The sequence below is a fragment of the Helianthus annuus genome, chromosome 17, assembly GCF_002127325.2.
Source record: "Helianthus annuus cultivar XRQ/B chromosome 17, HanXRQr2.0-SUNRISE, whole genome shotgun sequence".
In the NCBI taxonomy this organism is placed as follows: Eukaryota; Viridiplantae; Streptophyta; class Magnoliopsida; order Asterales; family Asteraceae; genus Helianthus; species Helianthus annuus.
In genome coordinates, this window is record NC_035449.2 from 54349917 (window position 1) to 54371995 (window position 22079).

General features: G+C 40.0%; 2 protein-coding genes across 2 annotated transcripts; both read right to left on the reverse strand.

The window, feature by feature from the left end:
• Positions 1 to 7212: 7212 nt before the first annotated feature.
• On the reverse strand, positions 7213 to 8220 carry LOC110924162 (uncharacterized mitochondrial protein AtMg00810-like). The gene has a single exon (XM_022168198.1). The coding sequence runs from the start codon at positions 8218 to 8220 to the stop codon at positions 7213 to 7215; it is 1008 nt and encodes a 335-aa protein (XP_022023890.1).
• Positions 8221 to 9450: 1230 nt separating this feature from the next.
• On the reverse strand, positions 9451 to 10727 carry LOC110924163. The gene is made up of 2 exons (XM_022168199.1): positions 9997 to 10727; positions 9451 to 9514 (listed from the first exon to the last, which is right to left on the reverse strand). The coding sequence occupies exons 1-2, from the start codon at positions 10725 to 10727 to the stop codon at positions 9451 to 9453; spliced, it is 795 nt and encodes a 264-aa protein (XP_022023891.1).
• Between the last annotated feature and the right edge of the window lie 11352 nt (positions 10728 to 22079).

Sequence of the window (22079 nt, forward strand, 5' to 3'; positions counted from 1 at the left end):
ATTCAGAGATCGGTGCTAGTCAAAGATATTTTGAGGGATTCTTTTTGGGATATGATAAATAGACCCAAAATAAGGATTAATATACCAAATTAGTCAACTTGGTAATGATTAACTACTTTAATACATTATTTTATTCTAAAGTCAAAAGTAATAATTATGTTTTTTTATATTATTTTATTTTATAATACTTTTTTTACTTTTTTTTATATTTTGTTTCTCCCACCTCTCTCTTGGCCCTCTCTCTCTGCATTGCCTAGGGTCGTATTTTTGGTTTATAGTGTCTTAAACTTAATATACGATGTTTATTTGTTTCATGTTGATTTACAGAAAATGTGGATATGATGTTATCTTCCACATAACAAAATTAACAGCCTGTTATAAGCAAAAATGTTTTTGTGTGATTCATACTAGTGTACTGAAAATGTGTTGAAATCATCTTCCTCATAATAGAATTATGTGTGGATACATACTTGGAGCATCCACATTGGATAAAATATATAGAGAGCTGGACTTTATAGGCATATTTATATGGACTGCATTTTTGCCGTACAATATATATATATATATATATATATATATATATAGGGGACCGCTAAAATGAGAACCACCTCGAGTTGTAAGAACCGTGAGAACTACACCGTACGGGGCGAGGTGGATCAAATTTTTTTTTCATAAACGTAGATGCGTTTATTATAAACACATTTGTAAAAAAAAAAAAATTCAAAAAAAATGTAGTGTCTGTAGTTTTGAGCATCACAAGTTTGTGTTTACGGGTACCGTAAATCTTACCGGAAAATTTACGGTACCCGTGAACACAAACTTGTGGTGCTCAAAACTACACACTCGACATTTTTTTTTTTGAAATTTTTTTATTAATGTGTTTATAATACACGCATCTACGTTTATGAGAAAAAAAATTTGGTCCAACTCGCCCCGGATCAAGTAGTTCTCACGGTTCTTACAACTGGAGGTGGTTTTTATTTTAGCGCAATTCTATGTAGGGGTATATATATATACAGAGAGAGGGAGAGATGGACTTTATATGCATATTTATATGGACTTTATAAGAAGAAACCACAACCAAAAAAATACATACAGAGAGATCGAGATAAACAAATAGAGAGAGAGAGAGAGAGAGAGAGAGCCAAGAGAGAGGTGAGAGAAACAAAATATAAAAATGTAAAAAAAGTGACAAAAGTATTATAAAATAAAATAATATAAAAAACATAATTATTAGTTTTGACTTTAGAATAAAATAATTTATTAAAGTAGTTAATCATTAAAAAGTTGACTAATTTGGTAGGATTTGTATAGATCTTCGAAATAGAAATAGATTAATAAAGTTGACTTAGGTGTCTATTTCACACAACCCTTCTTTTTCTGATCATTTTGCTTTTATATCTCACATCTCTGATGCAACTTGAGGTATGTTCTAACTTGGGTGAATCTAAATGTGAAATTTATGGAAAATTAGAAACAAAAGTATCAAAATTTCAAGAATACAACCAAAAATTGATTAATGATTTGACCATTTTACAGCAAACATGAAAACTTTTTAAAGAAAATGGAAAGACTTTTAATGAGAAAATTACAGCTTTAACTAATGTTTCTCTAATCTTAAAAAGGTTATTTTACAAGACAACGTTATATTAAGAGTAAATTACAAGTTTTGTCCTTTATGTTTACATCAAATTGCAGTCGTTGTCCTTTTCGCCAAAAGTTTACAGGCGATGTCCTTAACCTTTCAAAATCTTCCACGTTTTGTCCTTTAGCCCAAACCTGGTTAGAAATCTCAGTTAAAAACTGTCATATGCAATGCACATGAGGGTAAAATGGTAATTTCCCTCTCAACCCGTTGAAACTCAACACTCACTTCATCATCTTCCCCAAATTTCTAGGGTTACACCTGCCCTAATAATCCAATAATATTCATTCACACCTTTTATCCACGTTCACTCGAATCCTAGGTTTCAAACATTTTAGATCCCTCTAAATTGTTCATTTCTGCAAATTTCCGCTGATTTCTTCCGGTTTCTCGCATTCAATTGCAGGTAAATCACCTGAAGATCAACCCTAGATCTTCCGCAAATCAGGTTACACCAAATTCTGTTATTTTTACATATTTTAACATCGATTTCAACTAGTATATCAAAATTGCTGCTACATTGCGTGATAAAACCATTCGTGATGTTGCTCTGAGGTGCAGATCGATGATGGTAAGCTTGTTACTCATTTTTCTTGCGCTTTTATTTTACAAGTTTTCAATAATAATACTATTAAATGTTTTACCCTACTCCATATCAAAATAAGTGATAATTTTTCCAGGGGATGTCACAAAATGAACGCAATATATAATTGACTTCTTTGGCATAGTAGTGATTTTGGTTTTGTAGGTTCTTACATTTAATAAGTGGCATTTTAGATATATCCAATGTTTCATCGTTTTAACACTTTCATTAAGCTATTTGCACAGTCAAGTGTGTAAGTCCCGAAACCGAGATCACAATGATATCGCACAACTCGTAAGGTGGCGGAATCACACAAACAAGTTGTAAAAGCAATAAAAGATGAAGAAGAAGGATGATTGATATTCAAATTATTCAGAAATCTTGCATAAAAATGTTTGTCTAATACAAGATTCTTCAAAACCACCAACCATGCACCTATTACATCACTTTCTATTTATAGAAGGAGATTAGGGAGTGTGCTCCCTAAACCCTAAGCCCATAACTACCCAAATAGGCCCAAAACCCATAATTAACCCATTACACCAACTAATCCACTAATTATCTTATCCATAAACCTTAAAGAGCCTAACAATCTCCCCCTAGGTTTATTGGATAAGCAGACGCATCAGACTCTTGGATCGTGAGGACCTGGTGGAGGATCAGCAAAGAGATAGTTCTTCAAAATGTTGGTAGCAGCACTTGTCCAAGATTTGGCACATTCTTCATATTTTTCGTTGGTTCGGATTTGATGGCGCATGAGAACCAAGATTTCTTCTTCATGAAAGCTCATCAGGTCGTAAGAGTTTGGAATCCTGCTTGACTGTTCTTCAGTAACAATAACAGCCTCTGCCAGAAGAGGATCATAAGCCTAGAACCTAAACTTCCTCAGTATTCCTTTCTTAAACTTTCTTGTGAGTGGAATGATCTTCTCTTTGTCAGTGGGAGGCCAGATGATTGATTTGACAGTCCTCCTGGCGAAAGAGTCACGAACACCACCAGGATTCTGTCTCACTATTGGCTCAATAGTCTTCATGGTTGCAAAGTTTGTTCTCACTTCCTTTTCAAGACGTGAGTGCAAAACCCATCCTCTGCCTCTCTTACTTAGATCTGGATCATAGTAAGGAGCTCGTAACAAAGTCTTCAAATCTATCTGAGTCCAAGATTCAAATTGAATTTCCTTTCCATAATACTCCCTATGTCCACTCTTTCGAGTAACCAACCACATTTGTTTCTCTGGCTCAAATCTCTAGCAAGCCATCTCTGATTTGTTTCCCACTTCATCGTAATAAGTAGATCCCAATTCCATCACTAGTTTGTCAGGACTTGTTGAGGGATCCTTTAGCTGAAAGTTCTCATCCAGAGGATTCATGTCTTGATTCTTCATTACCAGCAACTGTTTCTTCTTTGCTTCTCTTTTCTTTCTCTAACTTTTCTGCTCACGTCTCTTCTTGGTCTTGCTGCTTAGCTTCTTTGGTTTTGCAGCCAAATAAGCTTCTAGAGCTGCTGCACGTTCAGCTTCAGCTGCTGCATGAGCTGCTGCTCTTTGCTCGTGTGTCTGCTCAGGTCTTCCAACATAGAACTGCTCATCCTTTTTATCAGCAAATTCATTTCCAAACTTCTTTTCAAGTTTTGCCTTCAGATCATAGACAGTTGACATCAACATCCCCAGATCCCCTTGCAGTTGATCTATAGTGAGATCTCTGTTTGTGAGTTGAGATTGTAGAGAGGAGATCTGGGCCTCTTTTAATGCAGCGTCTTGTTGTAGAGAAACAATCTGAGCACTTTTCAGTTCTCCATCTTGTTCCAATATCACTACACACCTTTTCAAACTTTTAACATACTTTTCTTCATCAATATCGCTTTCATAGAATTGTCTTTTTTCGCTTGCATATCGAAATGCAGCTTCATCATGTTCTGTTGTATGAGCCCCACTGGAGCTTCCTGCTTCAAACTGAACACCACCACTTGAACTGCCTGGCCGTGAGGGGGTGGTTTCAAAGTCGAAGTTGAAATCATACAAGTCTGTGTCTTCCAGGTCTGTTCTCTTTGATGCATCAGTTGTTGGTGGATCAGGTTGAGGGTCAACTGTAGGAGTGGACTCGGAGGTAGTCGAGGGCCCAGAAAGAACGTTGTCAGGTGCATTGTCGGTTATTTGTTTCTTTGGAGCTGATTCTTCAGTGATATAAGTTGTTTCTTGAATATCAATAGTGGAAATGGATGGAGGGTCTCCATCACCACCCTGTAAACTTCGAATCAAAGCTGCAAGATTATCAGAGGTCATTGGCACTGGCTCACGAACAACATCCTCTTCCTTATCAGATGTTACTATCTCTATTTTGCTTTCGGAATCAGTTTCTTCACTGGAGTCTGTTTCTGATTCAGTATCAACTATAAGAACTTCTTCTTCTTCATCATCACCTGCCTGTTGTACATGCTGCATGAGCTGTACGTCATGCTCTTTCGCTATCTGTGCATTTAGTGGAGGCGGGACTGGAGCAACAGGGATGACTGGAGGAGCTGGTGCAACAGGAGCTCCTTGTACAACGTCAGCAAACCTCCCATGCTTCTCAAGAGCATATCTTCCTTCAAAATTATGATGTTTGGCTCTTTTGTTTCTGCATGCATTCTCAAAGCATCCTGGGCCCATTGGCTTCAAATTGATGTAGTTTGGCCCCTTGACCAACGCCGGGTATCTCTCGTCAAGAATCATCTGCATAAACCTCGGGTACAGCATAAATATCTTCTTCTTTGGATCCTCCAACATCTTCTTCATGTTATCAAAGATGAATGCCTCACAAGTGCTACAACTGCTGAAGTTTGTGTCTTCTTTAGTTGATCCCATCCACCCTTGTTTTCAGCAACACATTGGAGGAAAAAGTGAACTAACAGCCTCTAGTATGGTGGACATAGCTTCTTCAGCACAGTAGGATATCCTCCTTCATAACTCATCCTTCTTAAGGCAGCTTGAACTCTATCTTGATCGTATAATGTAGGATGATGCGGCTAATCTCCCAGTCTTAGCACCTCTCGAACCACTGTTTCAGATACAATAATCTTTGTCTTCTGCACAGTAGCTTCAATAGATCCTGCACCTTACCTGTTAATCTTTGCAGTATTCCAAAATGTGTTGATGCAGTTGCTGCAAATTACAGGATTTGTTCTTAAGGCATGCATGAGAGGACAGTTGTTTAGACCCCTGATTAGCGATCCAAACTACTCTGCTTGATCTGCTGGAGGATCTGACAGAAAGCCTGCTTGATTATGGAATTCATTGACCTCTAATTGCCGTTGATTTTCTTCTTGCAACATTGCGCCTGCCATTTTCTGCACTTAAAAGTTGTCGTTATATTATTTGAAGGTTTGCTTACATTTGAGTTAACGACGAGTCGACAAAATCAACACGTCAAAAACTTAAACATAAGTAACCTTTCACAGTAAGTAGTCCAAAAGCAGTCCAAAAGTCCATTAGAAAAAGGGTTCAAATGATCAGGTCAGCTATCAAAGGTCACAATAATGGGGTTCATTTCGGATGAACTTCTTCATCTGGAATGAAATTCCGTCCGTAGTCATTCGTAATGGCCCTCATTTGGTCCGGAATCATCCGGAATCATTCGGAATCATCCGTGATGATGATCTTCTTGTCCGTAATGAACCGGAATCATCCGTAATGCACATTGATGATCCGGAATGATATACCTATGGTCCGTGATCTATCCGTAATGAGTCCGAAATGAAGCGAGTTGGGAAAGAATATTCAGTTGCATCCGTGATGGTCCGGAATTGTGATACGATTCTTGTCTGTTTCTCATTAAATACTCCGAAATGATTATAGGCCAGGTCCATTTCGGATGATCCGGAATGATGGGCCTGTTCAGGATTGACCAAGTCAATTCCTAATGGGCTTTATTCCGAACAGTGGGCCATCCAGATTCAAAGATTTTATCATTATTTTATTTAGCCTTTTCAAAATAGCAAAATACCCCCTTTCAAAATCAGCGAAACACCCCATTGAGCAAGCATTAAAAAAATATTAAAATAATAATAATTAACAAAAATAGTATGCACAAAATACCAAAATGGGGTGATTTTGGGAAGACTGTCACGGGATCAAATCGTTCTCGAACTGATTAAGGGACACTTTTCAGCTCTTTGTTTACTTAGGCTGGTCCATGAAATTGTTTATAGGTTTATCCTCTTAAATCCACCGCTCAAACTTAAATTTTTTGCTTTGTGATACGCTTTTAGGTAGAATTATACTGTAACATCTGTGTGTCCCATTCCAAGGCATACCCCCGCGATCAAGGTAAGCACAACGGTTTATCGTAGCAGGTGAGTATACTGAGATCATCCATTTTATTTTTCAACGCCAGACTTCCCGGTGAACAGGTCAGTACTTCCGTACAGCAGAGAGACCAGGGAAGTTCTGACGAGGGCGAGACAGATACCTTAAACGGTACGAATTTGGCTATGATAACTCACGGAATTCTCCTTTTTTGTGATATTTCTTCCGTTTTCAGGTTTTGGCCCTTTTTATGGCTCTTTTAGCAAGATATCCTGATTGTGCCTAGGTCTGCATATAGTCTGGATGCAACAGAGGGACAGCCCTGATATCCCGGATGATTTATTAGTATAAAGACCCGAAACCTCAGATGTTGGCTATCTATCAACGCAGGATTTAAGACCATGAAATCATACGCCGTTGGTCTGTTACCCACGAGATGTCCAGTCCCATTATATTTGTATCACTTTGCTTCTTTTGCTTTTCGAGCGACAGACCTATCAACACATCGCCGTGGAGCCTAACTTGTTTAACATTGAAACCTTACGTGTGTTAATCAAGTTCTTTAACACGAAAGCTCATTTCATTTCCCAGCAACTTTTCTCCCCCTAAATTTGTGCAAAAGTAGAATACTTTATGCCCAAATTTACCAGATGGAACACATAAAAACCCCTTAATATTATTTACAAGAGTTTTTTTTAATGCTCAGTCGGTGAAGCGAATCATTTTCAAGAGGTCTACAAGCACATTGAACCTAGAGATGCTGACAGGTTTGGTAGAAAGATCCGCTGTGTTAGCATCAGTATGGATCTGTTCAAGTTTAATAAGACCTCTATCAAAGCAATCTCTTATGAAGTGAATTTTAATGTCAATGTGCTTGGTTTTGGAGTGAAAAACAGGGGTTTTAGTGATATGGATGGCGGCATCGTTATCACAATAAATGGTTGTATCAAGATAAGTCAAACCGTAATCTTGCAGCTGATGTTGCATCCAAAGAACCTGGGAGCAGCATGCAGATGCTGCAGCGTACTCCGTTTCCGCTGTGGAGAGAGATACTGTCTGCTGCTTCTTGCATTGCCAAAAAATGAGTCTGTCTCCAAAGAATTGGCATCCAGCTGATGTAGACTTCCTATCCCTATCAATTCCTCCAAAATTGCTATCTGAAAAGGCAAACAGATCAAAGTTCGAATCTCTAGGATACCAGAGTCCGAGTTTAGGAGCTCCCTTCAAATATCTGAAAATTCTTTTAACAACAGTTAGATGAGTGAGTTTAGGGTTAGCCTGATAACGAGCACACTGACACACGGCGTACAGAATGTCTGGCCGACTTGCAGTCAGATATATTAGTGAGCTGATCATCGAGCAATACAACGTCTGATTGACAGGACTTCCCTCTGGATCCTCAGTCAACAACGGTCGCTCTGCAATTGGGGAGTCACTTGGCTTCGAGTCTGTCATGCTAAACTTTGCAAGAACGTCGGTTACATATTTACTTTGGTGAATTAAGATTCCTTGGTTGTTCTGACGGACTTGCAGGCCCATAAACATCGTCATTTCTCCTAAAGAGCTCATCTCAAACTTTTTCTTCATGACTTCTTCAAATTCCTTGCAAAGTGCATCATTAGTCGATCCGAAGATGATGTCGTCAACGTATATTTGAACAAGGATAATGTCCTTGTCAACACGTTTGATGAACAATGTCTGATCGATCATCCCTCGGGTGTATCCATGAGTGAGCAAATGTTATGTTAGGGTAGCATACCATGCACGAGGTGCTTGATGCAATCCATACGAAGCCTTGTCCAGCTTGTAAGCATACCCTTCCTTTTCTTGATCATTGAAGCCCGACGGTTGAGCAACCTAAATCTCTTCTTTGACCTTCCCATAAAGAAATGTCGTCTTAACATCCATTTGATAGATAGTAAATCCCATAAAGGATGCGTATGCCAAGAAGATATGGATGGCTTCTAGACGAGCGACTGGGGCATACACTTCATCATAATCTAGGCCTTCAACTTGACTGAAACCTTGGACTACTAATCTGGCCTTATTTCTTACAATCACACTAGAATCATCTTGCTTGTTACGAAATACCCATCGTGTGCCAAGGGCTTGTTTTCCTTGGGGCAGCTTCTCAAGTTTACATACTCCGAGCCGTTTAAACAGATTTAGCTCTTCATGCATTGCATCAACCCATCCAGGTTCCTGCAAAGCAACATTAATATTTTTAGGCTCAATCGGTGATATGAAGCAAGAATACAAGCATGTGTTGATGTCTCCATATTTGCTGCGGGTTTGAACGCCAGCAGATACTGGGCCGATGACATTCGTGGTTGGGTGACTTTCCTGAACACGCCGTGGAATTGCTGTTGTAGGAGCTTGCAGATTAGATTGCAAATTTGAAAATTTCTGGAAGCTATTCCAGATGGCTCCCCCTCACTTGGTGCAGTGGGGTTGATCACATGCGTATCTACAGTGCAATCAGATGGAATTGATTCTTGAAAAGAAGCTCCTTGAACATTTGATGGTCCAATAGAGTCTTCATTGTTGTTACCTTCACCATTGGGGTTGTCTGTTGAAGGTACAGGAATCGACTCTTGAGTAGTTGAGGAATGACTTGGTGCTGCATTTTCTTTGGCAAATCCTGATGGATTCACAGGGAGTTTTATGATTAAATTCTGCAATGGCACATTCTCATCTTCATCTTCAACGGGAATAGGCATTTCTTCTATTGTATTTCCTGCAACAACAGCTTCATCAGACAAAATAGGAAAAGATTTGAACAAGGAGGAATAATCATATAGCCAATCAGGGCCAATGCGAGCATCTTTTGCATTTTCTTCCAGCCAATCTACATGGTGATTCTTCCTGATTCTCCTCCCGCGAAGTTGACACATCCACCGTCGAATATCTTGATATCATTCAACTAGGATATGTCTCCCGTCATGTGTCTAGAACAACCACTATCGATAAACCAGAGTCTAAAGATAGCCCTCCATAGTCGTTCCTGCACATAAAATGGAATCAGTTAGAGACTGGAACCCAGGCCATAGAAGACCTGCGTCTACCATCGCTATCTGTGTAGGTAACTTCACGAAAGATCATATGGTTATTATTGTTGTTTGTGACATTGGGCGGTGCGGTAGAAGTTGATGGTTGCGAACACGGAGACTGGGATCTAACAGGATTTTTTGGTCTCCAATCTTTGGTGTCTGAGACATTTCTGTATGATGAAAAGGATTTTGTCTTTTCTTGAAACCTGTTTGTTTTAAAAAACTGTTGCCTTTCTGTTTAGCAAGATTCCAGTCTCTGTCAGAAGGCCTTGCTTTGGAATGTCGATTTTTGATAAAACTTGAGTGCATGGCCTTCTGATGGTACATGTTCCTAGAGTAGTAGGGACGATGAACACAATTTCTTGCGATGTGTCCCGGAATTCCACAGTTAAAACAAGTCTGCCTTTTTGAGAAAAAGACATCTAGTTCGGCTTACGTTATTCTCGAGAACTGATCATGTCTTTTCCATTCATTTGACACTGAGTGCTTTGGAGTGTGCTTGTTCTTGGAGGAACCCGCCTTATAGCTGTCAGCACAAGAGTAAGTGTCCACAACCTTACCCTTGAGCTTTGGTTCAGTTTGCTTAAGATTTGAGATTTCCGTATTGGCATTCTTCCTTTTTGGCTTTCTATTTCTACGTGACCACTTTCTTTTAGGGGGAACAGATTCAGTTGACTCTGTTTTGTTAAGGTTACTTTTGGGATCGATAGCTGAACTGTCTGTGGAAGTGACTTTCACATCCTCCTTTTCTTTAGAGATCATGTTCTCAAGAGAATCTGCAGAGAAGGTTTCCACAATAATTTCTTCTACAATTTCATCATCTGATTCGACTGTGGAATTGATTTCTATGGATTCCTTCTCCATAGTTTCCATGTTTCCATGGGTTTCTGCAGAATTGGACTCTATGGATGTCTCTTCTTCAGTCAGATCAGCTTCTGAGCTCTCGACATTAGATGATTCTGGTAACTTAGATGATGAGCAGTCTATGTCGAAGACAGTTTGACTGTCTTCTTTCGCAATGCTGCTAGATTCTAATTGATCATCACAATCGGAAATGCTCGAAGATTTGAGCTCGTTATCTGAGATTCCTGAATCCTCTGTTTGATTGCCAAGATCTTCAGATGATCCCCGCTCAACAATAAAATCTTCTCTATCACAATCAGTCATATCAAAAACATCATTACTGCAGGGAGCATCTGATGTGTCATTTGATGCTTCAGACATACAGGTGCGTATTGCGAATTATCAGAATTGTTTTCTGAGTTATTTGAAGCAGATGTCTCAAATTCCTCAGATGACACATCAGGCTCTCCTGCCACATCATTCTCAACTTTTTCAACATTTTCAGCATTTTCAACACAGTCATTTTTATCACATGCATAATCTAAGATAATAGCACCAAATTCATCAGTCTTAGTGGGAACACCCCAAGTCTCAGCAAATCAAGAAAAAACACAGTTCCAAGCATAAATGCCAGTTTTATCAGAAACAACATTATCAGCAGCACTTCGATGTGATTCATCATCCTCCTTAGACTTCTCTTCAGTTCTTACTGACGCTGCACACTGATGCGTGTTAGTGTATATATATTTTTAGATGTTTATTTAAGCCCTTTTTACACTTTTAGCCAAGTTTTAAATTTATAAAACACGATATTTACTAACACTAAGCACACATATGGGCAAGTGCACCCATCGTGGACGTAGTATAGTGTTGGTAAGATACCGAGGTCGTCCAAGGACACAAGAGCTTTTAATACCGGTTTATCCTCAACGTCTAATCAAATCAAAAAGTTAGAAAAATGTTTTAAACTAAGAAAAATAAAAACTAACTAAATGCTGAAAAATAAAATAAAATAAAAACAGATAGACAAGATGAATCACTTGGATCCGACACGTGTATTAGTATAACCTTTGATTATTTTCGCACTTTTGCACTTGTTTAAGAGATTATCTTAGTTATTGTAGTAGGCCCCTTTTTCGGAGGTGACGTTACCCTCAACCCAGTAGTTTGAGTCAGCAAGGATACAATCCTAAAGGGTCGGATTATTGAAAGATAATGAATTAAGTTATTAATGCAAATTATGGTAGGCCCCGTTTTCGGCGGTGACGTTACCCTCGGCTAAGTAGTCTGAGTCAGCAGGGATACAGTCCTAAATAGCCGGGTTATAGTATTAATAGTAGTTAGCTTATGAGGGGGTCAAAGAGTTTGGATCCCCGCCATCCAATACCTATGGGCATTGAAGGAGATCCTACTAAATTTGACCCAGGTCCCAAGCAGGACCTCTAAACGCTGAACAAGGGCAAGACCTTTACCAAACCGTTCCCTTAACCCCCGACCAGGTAGCCAACATACCTCCATATAGACCGTGGAGATATGAATGGTGAAAATCTTTTATTTTATATAGACAATAAAATAATGCCAAGACACCACGGACAAACGATAAGGAAAGATCACCTTCAACATAAGTAACTAGTTATTAAAGTCATTAATACAAAACCAAATAAAAAGTGCAAAAGATTAAAAATAAAAAGTATTATACTAAACACTTGTCTTCACCAAGTGATGTAAGAGACTTAGGCAAACATGGCCTTGATTGTCAAGAACTCTTACGATCAATCTTGGATCCCGAGACGACTCACACACTCTATGATGGACAATGGATGATGGTGGTGGATGATGGTGTTATGGTGGTGATGGGTGGTGGATGAAGTGTGAGAGAGGTGGTGTGCCAAGGGATGAGAGAGAATGAAACCAAGCTCCTCTATTTATAGGCTGAACAGAACGCTGGACACGGCCCCGTGTCCGCTAGACACGGCCCCGTGCCCGTCTGACATTCTCTCTCTTCATTAATTGTAATTGCGAATTACAATTAATGCGCCTGCTGTACTTTCAACACGCCCCCGTGTCCGCTGGGCACGGCCCCGTGGTGAGCAATGGAAGCTTCTACTGGTTTGTCTTTTCTGCTGCTTCCTGGGCACGCCCCCGTGTTCACTGGACACGGGGCGTGTTCAGTCTTCTGTTCTCTTCTCTTTGTCTTGGGAGGTGCCGTTGAGGGTCCGGGCAGTTTACTTTTGTTCCTTTTCTTGTATTTATGGTAGAATTAGTGGTCTTTTTGCTTCTTTTGTGATTTTGAGCTCATTTCATCCTGAAAATACAAAAGGAAGACAAAAACACTCTTTTTCCAACATTAGTACTTAAAAAGGGTTAGTTTTATGCCTTAATTGATGTGTTTTATATGTTGCATTTTACACACATCAAATACCCCCACACTTGAACTTTTGCTTGTCCTCAAGCAAAACTCTTTTAATGTGGCTTACACTCCCAACTGGAATAGGTAGAAGAGAAGTTTTAACTTGTCCTAGAGTGTCGGGAATCCAAGGTTTGTATAGGTTCTATTTTTATTTTATTTACAATCTTATTCGTCATGGTTTATTTTGAACTTTTTCATAAGATAAACTACTTATTTGGGCATAGCATGCCTTATTAAAATTCCATTTATATACAAGTTCACATACCTCACGGGAGATCACTCAATCACTCGGCCGAAGGTGTATATTTAAGTGAATCGCTCGAGAGCGGCACGGATTTACATTCTCCATATGCTTGCCAAGCGATCAATCCTCCTCCTTTTTAACTTTTTACCTTTGTAAATATCAAGAGGTCTTTTGGGGTGAAGGCTTGGGTTTAAAGGTGGGTGGTTGGTTAGTGGTTAGTAAAAAGGGCGAAAATCGTAACAAGTGTCGGTTTTCGTGAAATACCTTATTTTTGGTGACATTTATTTTTGAAGTATTTCTCCAAACAAGCTTTTTGTAGCTTATGTTTGTTTTTGACTTCATTCATTTTTTATTTATTTATTTTTTATTTATTTTTTTTTTTATTTTTTTTTTCGTCACGTAAAGGGTATGTTTATGAAAAACCGAGTTTGTTACTAAAATAAAGGTGAAAAAAAATAAAAAAAGTTTTTGGTGGGTAAAAAAAAATTGTTTTGGGGGTAATGAAATGAAAGGTTTAGGCTCAAAGGGGTTTTCTAGGGGGGTTTTGGGTAGGTAAAAAAAATGAAAAAAAATGGTTTTGAAAGAAAAATAGTTAGTCCTAATGCCTCCATCATTTACTTACTTGGGTTTAAGTTGGTAAGGACCGGGAATGTATCGTTGTGGCAAGTTCTAGATTTGTAAAGACCGAGCGGCTATTCACACAAGAAACGAAAAATGAGCATTTAATCTAAATATGTGTATTTTTATGCTCAATAAAGGCTCAAAACTCACTTTTTGTGGGAATGGGTTTTTAATGTGACCAAGCATATATAATCGAATTTTAGCTAGACTTGTTATACCGGTTCATAATTTTCTTATGTTAGTTCTTTTTATCACGACGCTATCGGTTGTAAGTTTGTAAAAATATAACCCTTTTATAACTTGTTATTCCCAACTTAAACTAAGACAAGTAAATAAAAAAAATTGAAAAAGTTTTTGAAAAAATTTGGGGTGTTTAGCGGTTCCAATAGAGTTTTGTGTAAGGCTTGTTTTAGGATTTTGCAAAATTCCAAGGTTTTAGCATCCCCCCCACACTTAAATTACACATTGTCCTCAATGCGTCCAAAAATAAAGTTTTTGGTTGATTAGAATATGTAAAAGTGTGTTTTAAAAACAAAGATTTGTGTTACTGGCACTCTGGACACGGCCCCGTGTTGACCGGGCACGGCCCCGTGGTCAAGTGCCAGTAACAAAAATTATAGAAGTGAAACAGAAGCCTGGACACGGGGGCGTGTTCGCTGAACACGGCCCGTGTCCAGTTACCTGAACTGGGTGATTTCCTGCAGGGGGCTCAGCACGGGGCCGTGTTGGTTGGGCACGGCCCGTGTGGAGCCTTCTGTTATGGAGATTTTTGTCGGTTTGTTCTGTTCTTCTGCATGGTTCCATTTTTTCTCGTTCCCTTTTTCATCCATTACCACCATGAGTGTGATTTATTCTGCAAAAACTAAAAGATTAAACTAAACTAAGGATAGGTCCGCGGAATGCCTCCGTGGTGCGCCACGTTTATAAGGGTCCTTGGCTAGACCCAATTCCCGATCACACGTCTTTTGATTGGGATGCCTTGCCTCCCAAGTTACACCGTTGGAGAGCGGCATCCAAGCTTGAGTCGATAACCTTCATGTAGTGGATCGGGTCGTCATCCTCTATTCTTTTCCCAACTCCGAACTTTACCTCATCGTCCCCATATCTCAAAGTTAGTGTCCCGTCATTCATGTCCACTACTGCTTGTGCGGTGGCAAGGAAAGGTCTCCCTAGAATAAGAGGGACCTCGGTGTCTTCCTCCATGTCGAGTATGACAAAGTCAACAGGATAAACGAATCTGCTTACCCTTACCAAGACATTCTCGATGACACCTTGCGGGAACTTGACCGATCGATCCGCGAGTTGTATGCTTATTTTTGTGGGGCTTGTGGTTCCCAAGCCAAGCCTTTTGAACATTGAAGAGGGCATGAGGTTAATGCTAGCCCCTAAGTCGGCCAAGGCATTGCGAACGGGAGATTCCCCTATTGAGCACGGAATCGTGAAACTTCCGGGATCGATCTTTTTTTCGGGTAGTTTATTGAGCACGAGGGCAGAGCATTCTTCGCCTAAATTAACTACTTGCAAATTTTCAATTTTCTTTTTATGTGTAAGGAAGTCCCTCATAAATTTAGAGTATTTGGGCATTTGGGTTAGGACTTCGATAAAAGGAATATTGACATGCAATTGTTTTAGCAAACTTTCGAATTTTGCGAATTGCTCGTTGGTTTTTTGACGAATTAACCTACCGGGGTACGGAACCCGAGTAGCCTTGGTAGGCTCTGTTGATGGGTGAGGGTCCTTCTCCTGCAGATTTGTTGGCGTTGATTCTTCCGCGGCTGGAGGTACTTCTGCAGGCCCTACGGTCCGGTTTCGTAGCGTGATGAGGTGAACTTGCGCCTTCGGGTTGGTTTCGGTATTGCTGGGTAATGCGCCTTGTGGTCTTTCGGAAAAATTTTGAGCTAGTTGATTTATTTGTTTTTCTATGTTTTGAATGCTAGCCTGTTGATTCCTAAAGTTTGATTCTAATTGTAGGAATCTTTCCGAATTTTTCTTGTCAGTGTCAGAGACGAGGCGAGATATAGTATCTTCGAGCCTTTCTCTTCCACTTTGTTGTTGAGTGAAATTTTGTGACTCATTTCTTGATTGCTGAAAGTTTGTTCGTTGTGGTTGTTGGTTACTACTATTGCCGGGCTCCCTCCAACCAAGGTTTGGGTGGTTTCGCCATCCTTGGTTGAAGGTCCCTGTTGGAGGACCCGACGGCCTAGGTCTATTATCAATGTAGTTTACCATTTCTTGTTGATCGTCCGTTTCTTTCATGCAACTCCAATTTTCATGTGACCCACCACACCCCTCACAAGCCATAACCGAGACTGTTTTTGTCATTTCTAATTTTTTTATTTTTGAAGAAAGGGCCTCGATTTGGGCTTGTAACGAGGTGCTTTCGTCTACCTTATGGGCGCCCGGGGCGATAGTTTTATTTCCCCGGGGAGTGTGCCATTGAAAATTGGTTTGAGCAATTTCCTCAATCTGATTATATATTTCGTGTGGGCGTCGATTACCTAAAAGTCCCCCGGAGCTAGAATCAAGTGTCTGCCTAGTATGTGGCAACAACCCATTGTAGAAAGTGGATACTTGTTGCCATATTGCGAGGCCGTGATGGGGACACTTGCGTAATAGCTCCTTGAACCTTTCCCAAGTTTCATATAAGGATTCCCCGTCCTCTTGTGAGTATGTGTTAATTTCAGCCATTAATTTAGCAGTTTTGGAAGGAGGGAAATACTTATATAGAAATTTTTGGGCTAGTTCATCCCAGGTGTTTACCGATCCAGCTGGGAGGGTGTTGAGCCAAGCTTTTGCTCGGTCTTTTAGTGAGAATGGAAACATACGAAGGCGGATGGCGTCGTTTGATGCTCCATTGATCCGAAATGTATCACATATTTCTAAGAAATTAGTTATATGTAGATGAGGATCCTCGTCCGCGAGCCCGTGAAAGGTTGCGGAGTTTTGGAGCATTTGTATCAAGTGCGGTCGAAGTTCGAAGTTATTGGCTTCGACATTCGGGGCATTGATAGCGGCGCCGAGATTACCTACGGTGGGCCGTAAGTAATCCATGAGGGTACGTTGGTCCGCCATTGGGGGTGGGTCACCGAAACTTTCTCTTGGTTTTTGGCTTTTAACCTTTTTCTGAGAAAGCGTTCGGGTTCTTCTAATGGTTCCTTTATGTCTTTATTGGAACTGGAGCTCATACACTACGCGAGGTTGGCGTCGGGTTCCAAGTCCTGCAATAAAAACAGAAAAGAATGTTGGTCAGAAGGTTCACCACGGCCCCGTGTCGAGCGAACACGGCCCCGTGGTCGGAGGTACAGTGGTTGTTTTTCAGATCCCAGTTACTGGAAGTTGGACACGACCCCGTGTTGCACCGACACGGCCCCGTGGTCAGCCTTCTGTTAACTTGAAAAACAAAAACTGCCAGTAATGTTGCTGAGCACGGCCCGTGTCCGACCAGGCACGGCCCCGTGCTGAGCTCTGCAGAAGCTGAAAAATCTAAAAAAAAATCCTAAAAATTAAAGAAAAATAAAAAGATGATTAGGCCGTTGATTCCTAACTTTCTTAAAATCCTTGTGTCCCCGGCAGCGGCGCCAAAAACTTGATGCGTGTTAGTGTATATATATTTTAGATGTTTATTTAAGCCCTTTTTACACTTTTAGCCAAGTTTTAAATTTATAAAACACGATATTTACTAACACTAAGCACACATATGGGCAAGTGCACCCATCGTGGACGTAGTATAGTGTTGGTAAGATACCGAGGTCGTCCAAGGACACAAGAGCTTTTAATACCGGTTTATCCTCAACGTCTAATCAAATCAAAAAGTTAGAAAAATGTTTTAAACTAAGAAAAATAAAAACTAACTAAATGCTGAAAAATAAAATAAAATAAAAACAGATAGACAAGATGAATCACTTGGATCCGACACGTGTATTAGTATAACCTTTGATTATTTTCGCACTTTTGCACTTGTTTAAGAGATTATCTTAGTTATTGTAGTAGGCCCCTTTTTCGGAGGTGACGTTACCCTCAACCCAGTAGTTTGAGTCAGCAAGGATACAATCCTAAAGGGTCGGATTATTGAAAGATAATGAATTAAGTTATTAATGCAAATTATGGTAGGCCCCGTTTTCGGCGGTGACGTTACCCTCGGCTAAGTAGTCTGAGTCAGCAGGGATACAGTCCTAAATAGCCGGGTTATAGTATTAATAGTAGTTAGCTTATGAGGGGGTCAAAGAGTTTGGATCCCCGCCATCCAATACCTATGGGCATTGAAGGAGATCCTACTAAATTTGACCCAGGTCCCAAGCAGGACCTCTAAACGCTGAACAAGGGCAAGACCTTTACCAAACCGTTCCCTTAACCCCCGACCAGGTAGCCAACATACCTCCATATAGACCGTGGAGATATGAATGGTGAAAATCTTTTATTTTATATAGACAGTAAAATAATGCCAAGACACCACGGACAAACGATAAGGAAAGATCACCTTCAACATAAGTAACTAGTTATTAAAGTCATTAATACAAAACCAAATAAAAAGTGCAAAAGATTAAAAATAAAAAGTATTATACTAAACACTTGTCTTCACCAAGTGATGTAAGAGACTTAGGCAAACATGGCCTTGATTGTCAAGAACTCTTACGATCAATCTTGGATCCCGAGACGACTCACACACTCTATGATGGACAATGGATGATGGTGGTGGATGATGGTGTTATGGTGGTGATGGGTGGTGGATGAAGTGTGAGAGAGGTGGTGTGCCAAGGGATGAGAGAGAATGAAACCAAGCTCCTCTATTTATAGGCTGAACAGAACGCTGGACACGGCCCCGTGTCCGCTAGACACGGCCCCGTGCCCGTCTGACATTCTCTCTCTTCATTAATTGTAATTGCGAATTACAATTAATGCGCCTGCTGTACTTTCAACACGCCCCCGTGTCCGCTGGGCACGGCCCCGTGGTGAGCAATGGAAGCTTCTACTGGTTTGTCTTTTCTGCTGCTTCCTGGGCACGCCCCCGTGTTCACTGGACACGGGGCGTGTTCAGTCTTCTGTTCTCTTCTCTTTGTCTTGGGAGGTGCCGTTGAGGGTCCGGGCAGTTTACTTTTGTTCCTTTTCTTGTATTTATGGTAGAGTTAGTGGTCTTTTTGCTTCTTTTGTGATTTTGAGCTCATTTCATCCTGAAAATACAAAAGGAAGACAAAAACACTCTTTTTCCAACATTAGTACTTAAAAAGGGTTAGTTTTATGCCTTAATTGATGTGTTTTATATGTTGCATTTTACACACATCACACACAAACTAGAACAATCAGTATTTTCAATAGAATCAGAATTAACTTTCCTTCATCTCCTCTGCGGGTTTGTTAACTGGTTCCGTTTTTGTTTCAGTTTCGGCTTCTGCATTTATCACGGTTTCATCTATCTGATCGGACTTATTATCTGCTGATTTGTTTTGAACATTTTCATCTTTAACAAAACTCATTGGTTTTTTGAAATCAGTATGCGGATTTATTTTAGACTTAGATGGATCATATTCAACATAATCACTAGGTTTGCCATACATCATAGTGTCATAATTTTCCATTTCCTACTCAGTGATTGGCAATCTGGAATAATTATGATAGTATGGTGGCGGGACTTGTTTATACCCCAAACCCTTTCCCTTGTTTTCTTGATAAGCAAGTTGCACATTTCACAGATTTTGAACTGTGGCACTGGAAGTATCAAACTTCTTGATGTTTAACTCGTTTTGTTTGTACTTTCCAGTGAGGAGCTCTAACTCACCCTTCACAGAGTCACATTCAAGAGTTTTGACTGTGAGTCTATGTTTATAGTCATGAACCCAACATTGCTGTTGATTCACGTCTCTGTGAAGTTGAGCTATGTCCTTTTTAAGTGCTTCAATCTTTTCATAGAGAATTTTATTATTCTCTCGAAGACTGATTGTCACACCCCCAAAATCCACACGCGGAGTACCACCGCTTGGAGGCGTGACTGACCAGGATCAAGCCACCAATCATATTGAACATGTAAGTAATAAGTAAAAGTAAATGTAATTCAACCAAACCAATATGAAAGGTGTTCAAAACATAAGTATAATATCAATGTTTAGCGGAAGCAAAAATTATAAACCCAACATAAGTATGAATATGTAATGTCAAAATGTTTAATCAAAGTATCGCGGCCATTACAGGCATGTGTGCGAAGAGTAGTGGGGGGCTTCCCCATGTATCACTAGTCTAGCAGTATCTATAAGTGACCTTTCCCAACCGAGGTCAGTATTTCATAATTCCCAACAACAACGTAAATACAGATAATCATCCAATCTCATTCCCTACCCCGGGAATCCCATGCCTTGGTAAGAGTGTGAACTCACCTTGGTTTGCTCGGTTTTTTATTGTGCTTCTAGTGTTAATTAATGGTTAGGTCCGTTACACGCGACCTAAGGTACATTGCACATAAACTCAATGTAAGTGTTTACGTTCAAATAAGGTTTACAATTCCTTGGTGTCCAAACAACTGTGTTCCATGTGATAATTGTTTACAAATTGACATGACATAGATTGCACATACATACAGTAACACACAGTGGCATGCAAGGTGTTCCTCATACAGGGTTTTGAACTTAGCATTATAAGTAAACTCGGATCCCTAGTGTTAACATTAAGCTCTAATACTTGTGTTTACAATAAACTCGGGCACTTATACTTGCATCAAACTCGGACCATACATCATCAACAAAAACTTGGACCAACATCACACAAAACTCGGACCAAACACCAACAAGAACTCGGACCAAACATCCATTCTAAAACTCGGATCAAGCATTAACCCTAAAACTCGGACCATGCCTTATTCACAAAACTCGGACCATGCCTTCAATCTAAAACTCGGACCATACATTATTTACAAAGCTCGGACCCAAGGAGTCCTTATAAAATTCGGACCATGAGTTTCCTTTACAAAATTCGGACCATGTGTTTCTTTAATAAAACTCGGACTTGTGTTTCTTCACAAAGCCCTGACACTTAACTCCGAGTTAACAACGTGCGTGATTTCCAAAACCAATTTACAGTTTTCAATGGAACAGTTACATTGCAGGTTACGATCAAAAACCCTAATTTTCATACATTGGCAATGCTGTAATCTAATCAACAATCAAACACCTCTAACATATCAGGCATCTTAATGTCGGACAAGTGATTACAGATCTATTCACAAACCATTTCACAATAATCAGGATGATCAATAAACACAGAACCATTGTTTGGAGAACTAGGGTCTGCATGAATCAAATAACCAATGATTAACAACAAATAATCATTAAACGTTTACCTTAGATTGATTCTAGATGAAGAGAGAGATCAAAAGTGATGATTGAGAGCTGGTGCCACCAAGAATGATGAAAAAGATGATTGCAGTAAATGATTGTAGAGGAAGATTGAAATGCGTATAATGATTTGTGAGAGAGGTTAGGGTTAGGGGTTATTAAGTTCCACTGATTTCCCTAAACACCCCTAAGTATTATCTATTACATAAAACACACACACCACATATAATTTACAGTCAAGGCACAAAGTTCTCATGTAAGTCAAATAATGCATAAAGTAATGCATAGTTCCATGCAATGCTAAAGATTGTGTGACCAACTTAATAGTGTTAAGTTAAAGCATTAACCTGAAATTACGGGTTGTCACATTATCCCCAACTTGAAAGAAATTTCATCCCGAAATTTAGCATGCGGTTACTGGGGAAGCTAGTTAAGTTGTATCGTTTACTGGTTTCCCTGGGTGTCACATCATCCCCCCCGTTGATTTGGAATTTCGTCCCGAAATTCTGTAGTAGCTTCAGCCTCAGTAGTGGTTGCACGATTTCCGAATAACTGGGGATACTTGAGTTTCATTTGGTCTTCTCGTTCCCAGGTGAACTCTGGGCCACGACGGGAGTTCCAACGAACTCGTACAAGAGGTATTCTAGTGTTCTTGAGGACCTTAACATCCTGGTCCGTGATTTCAACAGGTTCCTCGACGAAATGCAACTGTTCGTCGATAGTGAGTTCCTTGAAAGGAACTATGAGGGTCTCATCTGACAAACACTTCTTCAGATTCGACACGTGGAAAACGTTATGAACTGCACCGAGTTCTGCTGGTAAGTTCAGTTTGTAGGCCACCTTGCCTATTCTTTCAATGATTTCGAACGGTCCAACATACCGCGGATTGAGCTTGCCTCGTTTAGCAAAACGAACCACACCCTTCCAGGGCGAGGCTTTGAGTAGCACTCGATCCCCAACTTGGAACTCGAGCGGTTTCCTGCGCTTATCAGCGTAACTTTTCTGACGGTCACGAGCCGCCGCCATGCGTTGTCGTATCTGTGCAATCCATTCAGTAGCATCAACTACCATTTCTGGGCCTG